Source organism: Pseudorasbora parva, chromosome 6, assembly GCF_024679245.1.
Source record: "Pseudorasbora parva isolate DD20220531a chromosome 6, ASM2467924v1, whole genome shotgun sequence".
Taxonomy (NCBI): Eukaryota; Metazoa; Chordata; class Actinopteri; order Cypriniformes; family Gobionidae; genus Pseudorasbora; species Pseudorasbora parva.
In genome coordinates, this window is record NC_090177.1 from 9,030,119 (window position 1) to 9,042,502 (window position 12,384).

At 36.8% G+C, this 12,384-nt stretch overlaps 1 protein-coding gene across 4 annotated transcripts in view; it reads left to right on the plus strand.

The window, feature by feature from the left end:
* The first annotated feature begins 774 nt into the window (after nt 1-774).
* scube3 (signal peptide, CUB domain, EGF-like 3) overlaps nt 775-12,384 on the plus strand; it is a 208,840-nt gene continuing 197,230 nt past the window's right edge. For all 4 annotated transcript variants that reach the window (XM_067445543.1, XM_067445545.1, XM_067445544.1 and 1 more), the window contains exon 1: nt 775-1,116. In XM_067445543.1, the coding sequence (XP_067301644.1) occupies nt 1,008-1,116 (109 nt within the window). In that variant the 5' untranslated portion in view covers nt 775-1,007. The remainder of the gene's footprint in view (nt 1,117-12,384) is intronic.

Here is a 12,384-nt window from a genome sequence, read left to right on the forward strand (position 1 = left end):
ATTGGGTTGTTTTTTACCCAGAATATTTTAGAGTGTATGTTACATGTATTTACCATAACAATAACAGTCAGTGGAGCATAATTACATGCAACAAACCCTTACCCTATAGTAAAGACATGTAGTTAATCAATATTACTCAAAATTTAAGTACACTAACAATGACACCTTACACTAACAATGACAGTGTAACTCTTTTTTAAGGTGCCCTTTTTACAGTGTAACTATACATTTACATAATATTAAGATTAGTTGCATGCCATATTTATAGTAAGCTAAATTCATGTGTACCTAGGACAGTAAAATAAAGTGTTACCGAGAATATCCTTTAATTTGATTGTCCTTTAATGCATTACGTTGAAGTTTCATTCACATCACAATAAACCAGACCAATATCAGCCCTTTAGACATTAGCATATAATGCAGTTTTAATGTTCTCATGGAGCCTCACCAAATAGCAGCCAGATGCTAATCACTGCATTTATTTGTTTTACGCTCTGTTGTGTTCTTAGCTTGAAATAATTGGCAAACGCATTAAATGGTCTATTAATTTGTTTTATTGCATTATTTTTTGGGGGAACTTTACATTTAAATATACAGATCCATTAAGAGAGAAAGTAAGCAACGCGCTGTTGTGCATCTCTCCTCCCCCTTCCCCTCTCTCTCTCTCTCTCTCTCTCTCTCTCTCTCTCTCTCTCTCTCTCTCTCTCTCTCTCTCTCTCTCTCTCTCTCTCTCTCTCTCTCTCTCTCTCTCTCTCTCTCTCTCTCCTGCTGGACTGAAGATCATGAGCGCTCAACTCGACCGTGTTCCTCCTCCTGATTTCCGCGCGCACAGTCTCCGCAAGACCAAGAAATAAAACACACGCACGCACACACACACACACACTCTCTCTCTCTCTCATATTTACAGCAGCGCCGGGAATAAAGCTTCATCCACGCTTGGACTCAAAGTCTCGCAGTTGTGCGCTTCTGTTGAATTAGTCTCTGTCTGAAGGTTCAAGGTGTGTAACATGATGTTCATGTATGTCCTGATGCGCGCTGGCTTTGGATTATTCAGCGTCGCTCTGATCGCCTTTGTCCAGCGGCCAGCCGGCGTTTCTGCCAGCAAAACCCCGCAAGGTAAGTTTCCCTCTCGCCCTCCACATGATATGTACCTTTTGGCTGAGGAATTGCTCCGGGTAAAGAACTGTTTGATGATTTGTGCTAAGTAAAAACAACTTATGGGACACGGTTTTCCCCAAACACAGCTCTGAAGTAGACTTAAACGGGGATTTTTAACATCTTTGAACTGTTTATGCTGTGCAGGTGTTAATTATAGCTGTGGATTTTCTCCAATTTTCTCCTTGACAGCAATAATGATGCACCAAACTGCATACTTTTTCTTTGCCTTCGCTAGTTGATCCAGTCCAGTCTCTTTCAAAGCCCATCTTTTAGAGTCGTTTTTGCTCATTGCATAGGTATGCATGATGTCAAATTTTGTCATATTAGGACTGCTTAAAAAAGCACACTCTGTGTGTTTTATGTAAAGCACCCGAATCCACAAGGCAGGGCCCAACATTAAAAAGTTATAATTATAAACAAATAATCACAGGGTTTTCTGAACTTCTGGGGTTTGTCGCCGTCGTCTGCAGATCCGCACCTGTAAAGGGTCATGCGTCGCAGGAACAAATGACACGGGCACCTCTAGAGCCGTTCCATTGCAATTTTTAATGTGCCCTATGTAAATTGAATTAGTTATGTTGCTTCAAAAGCATAAAGATTGTGAAACAAATTACTTCAGATGCTCATAAAACTCAAATCCAGCCAGGCATTTTTATTTCCTCCATCTGTTTGAATTCAAAATGTGACTGGAGTGATATGGATTTCATTAGTTATGTATATGTTTTCATGTTTGTGAGCAGGTTAATGACGTAATCTAACCAATTACATCAATATTTGTTAGTAAAAAAAAGAGTCTAGACTTAAAAATAAATGCTCTTTGTTAGTGGTTCCATTAAGAATATTTAACATCCATGGAACATTTCCACTGCAGGTTCAATATAGTGAAAGATTTTCTTTATAAAAATGTATACATTCTTACAAATTAAGGTTCCAAAAGAAAAAGTTATGGTTCCCCAAAGAACCTTTCAGTGATAGATTTAAAAAAATTTTTTTTTTAAAAATCAATGAACATTTTTCCTTTATAAGAATCTTTTGTGCAATGGAAAGGTTTAAAAATACGCTTAAAAATAAAGGTTTCAAGAGGGGTGTTTTTTCCACAGTGATGCCTAGAAGAACCATTTTTCGTTTTAACCTTTTTGATAGTTCACCCAAAAATGTAAATTCTGTCATGGTTTACTCTCCCTCAAGTTGTTCTTAATGTGTATGAGTTTCTTTCTTCTGTTGAACACAAAAGAAGATATTTTGAAGAATATGGATCATCAAAGAGATGGTTTTGTTATAAGTCAATGGGGGCCATCAACTGTTTGGTCACTGACATTCTTCAAATTATCTTCTCATACAGGTTTAGACATGAAGGTGAGTAAATGACGACATTTCAATCTAAAGAACCTTTTGTGCAATGAAGATTTTCATGAAAGTTAAAGGTTCTTCATGGAACCATCAATGACAACGAAGTGACTGTTTTATTTTAAAAATGGTTCTTTGGAGAACTGTTCACTGAAAGGATCCCAGAATGGTTCTTCTACGACATCGCTGTGAAAACGTTCTCTTGGAACCTTTATTTTTAAGTGTGTGACAGAATAGCTCTGACATTAAGTGATTTTAAGGGTCTCCAGAACCCTCTCAGAATAAAGACATCTCGACATCAGATTGAGGAGATCTAGATCCCAGCTGAGCACTCATTCACCTCCGTTCCCCATCACTCACCGACATGCTCCCCGTACAAACAAACGTCAACAAATGGCGACTCCTGGGGCTCGATCCGTACCGACCACATGTTGCACAGTTCCATATGTGGCCGAGAGCTGGAAAACAGTGTCAGGGAGGCCATTTAAAGGTATTTAGCACCATAAAGTCAAGTATTTGACATTCACCTGAGACCTGATCATGCTTCAGAGCCTGAAAGCACGCACTAAACCTCATGCCCCCGCACGAGGACTGCATGAGGAATTCGATTTGTTGAGGTCCCGGCTAATGGACTGTTACGCAAGCGTGACGCAACGATGTCAGCGGCCGCTCGTGTGAGTATGTGCATGTCTGGTATGTGTGCATTTACGTTCGGAGATGCTCAAAAGGCTTCCCGTCGCGCTGACAGGCCGTGTGGACGACGGAGAGAAAAGAGAGGGAGGGAGCGGGCTGGGGGTTGTTGTGCATCTTGGGTGGTCTGCTTCCCATTGTGGGAAAACTCAATATTTACATTTTGTAATTAGAACTGCTTTCACTCTTTCATTTTCCACAACAAGGATTTACACACATCTTACAGGGGAAGGTGGCAGCGTCGGGCCTAATGTCCTGCACCTGTTTGTCACCGCTAGACGGTCAGGTCAGCCCTGCGTGTGTGTGTGTGTGTGTGTGTGTATGTGTTCGAGATGATGTTGCAGAGCGAGAATCGTGACAAAGGCTTGGTGTCGTACATTCAAAGTTGTTCTGCTTTTTGAGTTTTGTGCTCCAGATGTCACGGCAGAGCTGTTGAGTTTGTGATGATGCACTGAAACGCGCCGTAATAGAGAGAGAAAATGTACAGCAGTCGCTCTTTTTATCCCCCCTTTTTTCTCTTAGTTCTGTATTTTTTTTTTAGTAACTCGGTTGTCCCCTAAATTCACTTTTGCTCTGCTTTATTTATCCACACTGTAAAAATGTTGAATTTCTATCTATCGGTTCTTTTCCCTTTGTTCTTTCTTTCTTAATTTCGTTCAGTTGTGCATTTACTGTTGCTCTTTCATTCATCTGTTTGCTCTATCCTCTCTACGTTGCTCTGACACACTTTCATTCACTGGCTGGTTCATTCATTCACTATTCCAGATCCATTAAATATTTATCAGATACAACTTTGAAACAACTGATACAACTTGAAAGTCACCATTTCTTTTCTTCTTTTGTTGGGACCAGTTTTGATTGTCAAACGCATCAGTGACATAAAAAAACAGACATTGAGTGATTAAAGTGTGCCGTTTGTCAGGTCGGTATTTATTAAACGCAGATGTTTCAGTCTGTCCTTCTCCTACCAGCACTGTAGGATGATCATAATTCATTGCAAGGATCATAATTCAGAGTAAATGGGATGAATAGGCTTTTAAAACCCCATGTGCAGCAGACTTGATGAATAAAAAAAATCCTCATATTCTTGAGGTGCAGGAGGACCACTTCTCTGTCCACCACTTCTGAGCCTTTCTGGCCCGAAGCTGCTGGCTAACAGCGCCAAGGCAACCGGCGGTGAGGATGTGACATGCCGCAGCGGTATGTGTGTTGATGTAACCTCTAGTCCGTCTCCCCGTTCACCCCGAGGCAAAACCCCTGCCAAGCAGACCCTGCTGGACAACTCCAGTGTGGGAAATACACATTTCCCTTGAATAGCAGGAGCCCGAGAAGGAGGGGAGAGCAGGAGGCCTGCCGGGGAGGGGTGGCGTGACAGCGGTTTGGGGGTTTGTTTGCTTTGTGTTGCCTTTCACTCAATGAAGTTGGAGTATTCTTTTGTGAGTCTGGAGCAATGGCCTTGTCAGAGGCGGGGACAGATGATCTTGCGGCGCTTCGATTAAGAGCATATATAGAGCAACCATGTCACAGAGAAATAGTGAATTAGATCTCTTTATTATCTATGTTGCTTCTAGACTGCCAGATTAAATTGAGAACTAATTTAATTTCATGGTTCCTCTTGAGGAAAAATACAATTTTCAAGATTTTCAAAGAACATTCTACTGTTTCAAATTGTGCTCAGACACTAACATTTTATAATTAAGTCATTTTATTGTGAATTTAAAATGTTTATCATCAAATTCTCCCAAAAAATAAATAATTATGTGAGCATGCAAAGTTTTGTGCTTCAAGTTAAAAGAGCCCTCAAATGTGTCTCCTAAAGGGTTTCAGAGGACATTTTAGTGTCCTGAATATACATTTGGGGGAAAAACTAACACTGAGATCTCAGTAATGTCTCAGTTGTTTCTCCTAGATTACCAAAAGGTTGAATGTAGAAAAAAAGAGACTTTTGTCAAAGTTTCCTGATTCTCAGATGTTTCTCTTGAGGAAAAAAAACCTCACGCGTCTCTTTTTCAAAGATTTTCCTAAGAAAATCTTAATGCCTCAAACCATGCTCAGACAGCAACATTATTATAAAGTAATTTTATTGTAAATTTAAAAAGTTTAACATATAGTTCTTCCAAAAACAAATTATACGAGGTTGCATTTAAACATCACTGACATCTCAGTAATGTCTTGATTGTTTTTCCTAGACTGCCATGAGCTTTCCCTTGAGGAAAATTCCCTCAAATGTGTCTCCTAAAGGGTTTCAGAGGACATTGTTATTGTCTCAAACTGTGCTCAGACACCAAAATGTATAATCAAAGTAATTTCAATGTGAACTTCAAAAGTTTCTCATCAAATTCGCAGAAAAACAAATGAACATGCATTTGGACATAAAAATCAAACAAAAAACACCTAGCTCTCAGTTGGTTTCTCCTTGACTGCTGTGAGATTGAATGGAGAAAATTAAGACTTTTGCCAAAGTTTCATGCTTTTCAAGATTTACCAATCTCATAAACTTATACTTTTTTACAATAGAATATAGATATAATAAAATGTTGAAAGTGAGACATTTTGAAATGTAATTTTTAAATATTGGCTCATTTTGGATTTCATGCGAGCGACACATTCCAAAAAAAGTAAGGACAGGTAGCATTACGTGGCTGGAAAAGTTAAATTTACACATAAGGAGAAGCTGGAGGACGAATTTGCAACTCAGTAGGTCAATTGGAAACATGATCGGTTATAAAAAGAGTCTCTTAGAGTGGCAGCGTCTCTCAGAAGTCAAGATGGGCAGAGGATCACCAATTCCCCCAATGCTGCGGCGAAAAATAGTGGAGCAATATCAGAAAGGAGTTTCACAGAGAAAAACTTCAAAGAGTTTGAAGTTATCATCATCTACAGTGCATAATATCATCCAAAGATTCAGAGAATCTGGAATAATCTATGTGTGTAAGGGTGAAGGCCAGAAAACCATACTGGACGCCCGTGATCATCCACCGTGCCATTCGCCTTTGCCGTTGCCAGCTAAAACTCTATAGGTTAAAAAGAAGCCATATTTAAACATAATCCAGAAGCGCAGGTATTTTCTCTGGGTCAAGGCTCATTTAAAATGGACTGTTGCAAAGTGGAAAACTATTCTGTGACGAATCAAAATTTGAAGTTCTTCCTGGAAAACTGGGATGCCATGCCATCCGGACTAAAGAGGACAAAGACAACCCAAGTTGTTATCAGCGCTCAGTTCAGAAGTCTGCATCTCTGATGGTATGGGGTTGCATGAGTGTGTGTGGCATGGGCAGCTTACACATCTGGAAAGTCACCATCAATGCTGAAAGGTATATCCAAGTTCTAGAACAACATATGCTCCAATCCAGACATCGTCTCTTTCAGGGAAGACCTTGCATTTTCCAACAAGACAATGCCAGACGACACACTGCATCAATTACAACATCATGTCTGTGTAGAAGAAGGATCCGGGTACTGAAATGGCCAGCCTGCAGTCCAGATCTTTCACCCATAGAAAACATTTGGCGCATCATAAAGAGGAAGATGCGACAAAGAAGACCTAAGACAGTTGAGCAACTAGAAGCCTGTATTTGACAAGAATGGGACAACATTCCTATTCCTAAACTTGAGCAGCTTGTCTCCTCAGTCTCGAGACATTTGCAGACTGTTATAAAAAGAAGAGGGGATGCCACGCAGTGGTAAACATGGCCTTGTCCCAATTTTTTTAGATGTGTTGATGCCATGAAATTTAAAATCAGCTTATTTTTCCCTTAAAATTATAAATGTTCTCAGTTTAAACATTTGATATGTCATTTATGTTGTATTCTGAATAAATATTGACATTTAAACCTTTCACATCATTGCGTTCTGTTTTTATTCACAGTTTGTACAGTGTCCCAACTTTTTAGAAATCGGGTTTGTAATTTAAAAATGTGAACTTCAAAGGTTTATCATCAAATCATATCCCAAAATCAAATGATCTGAGCATGCAATTGGACATAAATGATCTCAGTAATGTCTTCGTTTCTCCTAGATTACATGAGACTGAATCGAGAACATTGAGACTTTTCCCTGATTCTCAGGTGTTTCCCTTGAGGAAAAAGCCCTTAAATGTTTCTTCTAAAGGGTTTCAATTTAAATGTTTCAAACTTATTCAAAAATTTTCAAACTGCGGTCAGACACCAAAATCAAAAGTGACTTCAAAAGTATATAATCAAATTCTCCAAAAACATTTAAACATCTCAATCTTTACCCATACACCAATATCTAGAATTAAAAGTAATTGCAACATGAACTTCAAATGTTTATTATCAAATTATCCCAAAAAGTAAATTACATGAGCATGCATTTGGGCATAAAACAACCCTGAGATCTCAGTAATGTTTCAGTGGTTTCTCGCAGACTGCCATGAGATTGGATGGAGAAAATGAAGACTTTTGAGTTTCATGAATCTCCCTTGAGGAAAATGCCCTCAAATGTGTCTCCTAAGGTTTTAGAGGACATTTTAATGTCTCAAACTGTGCTCAGATACCAAAATCTATTTAATTGTGAACTTGGCATATCACATTCTCCCAAAAACAAATGTTATGAGCATGCATTTGGGCATAAAACAACCCTGAGATCTCAGTGATGTTTCAGTGGTTTCTCGCAGACTGCCATGAGATTGGATGGGGGATGATGATTGACGCCTCCTGCTTCTTAGATGTTTCTCCTGAGGAAAAATACCCCTTCTCACACGCCTCTTGGTTTCACAGGAGATTTTAATGTCTCAAATTATGCTGGGATTGGCTGAGCTTTAAAATCTGCAATCAAAATTAATTTCACTGTCATCTTCAAACATTTTATAATCAAGTTCCCGCAAAACAACTTATCTGAGCTATCAGTTGGACAACTATTTCAACAACTATTCCATCCTGAGCGATGACAGAAAATCCTTTGAGCAAAACAAATTCCCACTGTGACATTTGCAACATTGTGTCTCTGTTTTGGTGAAATGAGGCTTTGTTGGTTGTTATAAGGTATTTCATAGTTGTTTTATTGTGGCTTTGGTGAAGTTTTAGTGTTTATTTTGTGGATGTAGATGTTTGGGGGGATTTTATGTTTAATGCATCTAGGCAGTTGTTTTCTCTCTTGTTTTTTAAAGGTTTTAAAAATGTCTGTCTTTTTTCGCAAATCCCTCACTTTCTCCCCGTTTAACCCACAATCCAGAAAGTCTCACCAGTGTCTTTCTTTTACTTTTTCTCCTCTCAATATTCCATTTTTATCCCAAAGTGGAGTGTGTATTTTCGAGGCAGAAGTTAAAGCGTTTATAGTTGGCCACATGGCGAAATATGCTTACTGTTCATGTGTCTAAGTGTGCAAAACCAAAAAAGCACAAGCCTTCTGCTACTGTGAGAATTTTTACCAATTGATAACACGCAACAGGAACAGGAGCGCAATTGACAATGAAAAGAGACGAACCTTAAGGCCTGTTCACATCAAGAATGATAACTATAAAGATAATGATAAATATATAGTTCAGTCCACATCACAGCTATAATGATGACGATATAGAGGAATACTGTGTGAAAAAAAAAAGTTGCTCCCTTAAATTAAGTCCAATCAACTTGGATGTTTAAGTCATTTCAACTTAAATGACATTAAACTCACCTGTTGAATCTTCTATAAGAAACATGTTATGCTCAAATTATTTTTCATGGTTTAAAGCAATGTAAAAAAAGTTTTTTTTTATTTTTTACATTGAACAATATTGTTGGGATCGCTTTCAGAACTATTTTTTTCTTCCATCTGTTGAAAAATACACTAAAATTATTTAGAAAAAAAGTTACCTGGTTGCCTTAAAATTTTGAGTTCATTGAAATTAAAATTTTGAGTTAATACAATGAAAAATTTTTAAGATTCGACAACCTTTATTAAAATATTATTAAAAGATTTTGTAAGCATATTGGGTAATTGTGTGTGTTTTATTTCTGATGACGCAGTGAAACATGCCAAATTGTGCTATTTTCATGATATATCAATTTTTTTATGTGGTTCAGATACAATAATATTTTGAGTTTCTATTTATTAAACTAATTTCCTTCATTGTATCAACTCAAAGTTTTAATTTCAATAAACTCACAATTTTAAGGCAACCAGGTTACTTACTTTTTTAAGTTGAACCAACAAAAACCAACCAAATTTTTTTACAGTGTATACACTGTCAGCCAATCATTATCCGTTCGAATTTAAGGGCTTGTGTATTTAAAATGGACGTCAACGTTGTGGAGAAGTTAACCGCTGAGTCAAACCTCCTTTTCAAGGATATTTGGAAAAAAAAATGGATATAGGAAAAACAATAAGCGCTGAGAAATATTAATGGAGATAAGCTAATGCCAGGCAACAAACATTGTAACATAAAATGACCTCAGATATATCCTGCGCTGTTCTTTTGAATTTGAAGGTGTTGCTTTTATTCCACTATACTGACTAATGGTCGACAAAATAAATACACTTAAAAAACAAAAAAAAACACGCTTATACTTAAGATGGTAACTCCTTGTTTCTGCAGTTCTATTACAGTATTTTTCACAAATAAAGTAATATGTTGAATATATGAAAAATATATGAATGAAATAAGTAAACACTATAACAGGGCTCTCAGTAATCTTGTAAATAAAGGTTTGCCGTGCCGTCAAAATAAAAGTCCCTTTTCTAACACATCTGCCAATCAGAACAACGTATCCTTGGCAACATATGGGCTGACCCCTGTTATTGATTATGCCAGCTAAGTTTTTCATTTGAACCCGGGTGTCGAAATACTTTTGGGGAAATTGGCAGTGGGCAGAATCACACGAGCAAAACAAAAACAGACTTCCACTCCGAACGCTCATTTTGAAGTGGAATAACTGGCTGTGGCTGTAGCGGAGAAACAATTGAATTTAGGATTTTCCTAAATATCTGCACACGTTATGGCACTTTTATGCTTTAGTAAAAAATAAAAATGCATATAGCACCTTTAAGTATATGGAATATGTTGCCATGGCTTATTAAGCATATATATATATATATATATATATATATCCTCCTGGGACCCAGAAAAAAAAAGTTTTTTGAATTTTGTATTTTTTCATGTCATTGGATTGTTTAGAGCATAAGAAACAAATGGACAGATTATTTTTTTGGAAAATTATATTATATTCATATTTTATGATATGTCCTCTGTAGTTGACACCAGGACTCAGTTGTTAAATTTTTTTAATGAAATGATATTGCATGTATAGGCAAAAACAATGGGATTTATTTTTAATTCACGAATACATTTTTAAGTTTCAGGATTTTTTTAAAACAAACTTTTTTAAAAGATGATTCTGAGCTATGTTATAAAAGATATAACTGAATGCTTTGACATACCATCTTACTTTATGCAATATGTGGGTAAAATGACCATACTTGGATTTTCCCATTCAATACAATGTATCGATATATTGCATCTAATTTGCATATTATTGTGTTCTTGGTGCAACATGTAATGAAAAAAAGAAGTCTAATAAGGGGAGTAATAATTGGCGACATTTTCAAAATAATATGTAATATTTCATAGGAATATTGTTATGTAATTTATTTTTCTATTTACTTGTTGTGTCTCCAAAATGCCTGATAAACATGATTTAAGTCCCGGTGTCCTCTACAGTGGACATTTATGAAATCAATGCCCTGTTTTGTAACAAACAGTCATATTTAGTTTAGAAACCCCATAGCATTTTCCTGAGATGTTGATTTATAACAAACAATTAGAAAATTAATCAGATTTAAATTATAATTACAAAATATGATCATATTTCCATAAGAGTGCTAAACATTAATGTCAGCCATTTTTAAAGACCAAGAAGTTGTTGTTGTCCTGGTGACACCTCCAAACATTTGGTATCTTTGCAAAGCCCTGAATGTGCTCTATAAAGGACATCCTGACTCAAAACTGTGACGTGTGTGATGTCACAGAAACTCACTAAAATATAATGTCCACTACAGTGGACAAAAGTCTATTACTGGGTCCCAGGAGGATATATATATATATATATATACTGTTATTGTACTTTGATATACACCAAGATTCTGAATAGGGTTGCAAATGGGCTGAACATTTTAAGGCAAATTTACTAAAAACTGCAAGAAAAAAAAATGTACATTGAATTTACATTTCCCCAAAAAATGTAAATTCAAAGAATTACCAAAAATCCTGGAAAGTTTCCAAATATCCTGGAAAGTTTCTAGAAACTTTGCAAAATGGTTACCATAGTCATAATATGGTGTTACCGTATACAGCATAACATTTTCTCAAATCTCAAATATCTCCTAATATCTTACACAATCTTGCTTCACAAATAAACATATCTTGTTTTAAAGTTTGTTTAGATGTTTTTTAATGAAAAACAAGACAAATGTGTTATATACAAAAAGTGTTATGAGACCATATTCATGAAGAGTTAAGCGTATTTCTTAAAATGAAAGGCAATTGGAGTGGAGCAGCTTTTCTCTCTTCATATAATCGTTGGTGACTGTTAGTAGACAAGACAGATGGCTTTTTTTCTCGTCTTAGGCATCGTTAGGAGACAGAAGGAAAGCAAACATGCCTCAGCTAATTAGCGGGTTGGGCTGGAGATATATACATAGCCTGTGTGCGCTTTACGCTCTAACGTACAATTACTAAGCCAGAAGTGACACTGCTAGGTTTAGATCATTAAGACTTTACACTGATGGTGCGGTCAGCTTCAGAGGAAGTGTGGAGACCACATCTGTAGGTGTTAGCGAGAGCGCGTGAATGCCTCCCTAGTTAAACGTGTGAATGTCACATGAGGAGGGAGGAAATACATCTTAATTGAAGCCTTTTATGGTGAAACCAGGGTTGGATTAATGCATTAAACAACCACGTTTTGTGTTTTAACACTGTGCGTTCTGTATTTGTTGTAGGAGTTCAGTTTAGGATTAGTTAAAAACGAATATAGGAATTGTTGTAAAAATCTGTTCTAAGAATGTATTGCTGTTGTTTTTCGAAATGTTTACTGACTGTTTAAAGGGATCCCATGGTGTTGAGACTTGTATGGCTTAATATAACATAAATTATGTCTCTTACTGAATTATGTAGTAGAAAACCCATGAAAGATCTACGTTATTTTAAAAATCGATTTTATATTTGGACCATGGGCTTCCTCAATCAGCTGGCGT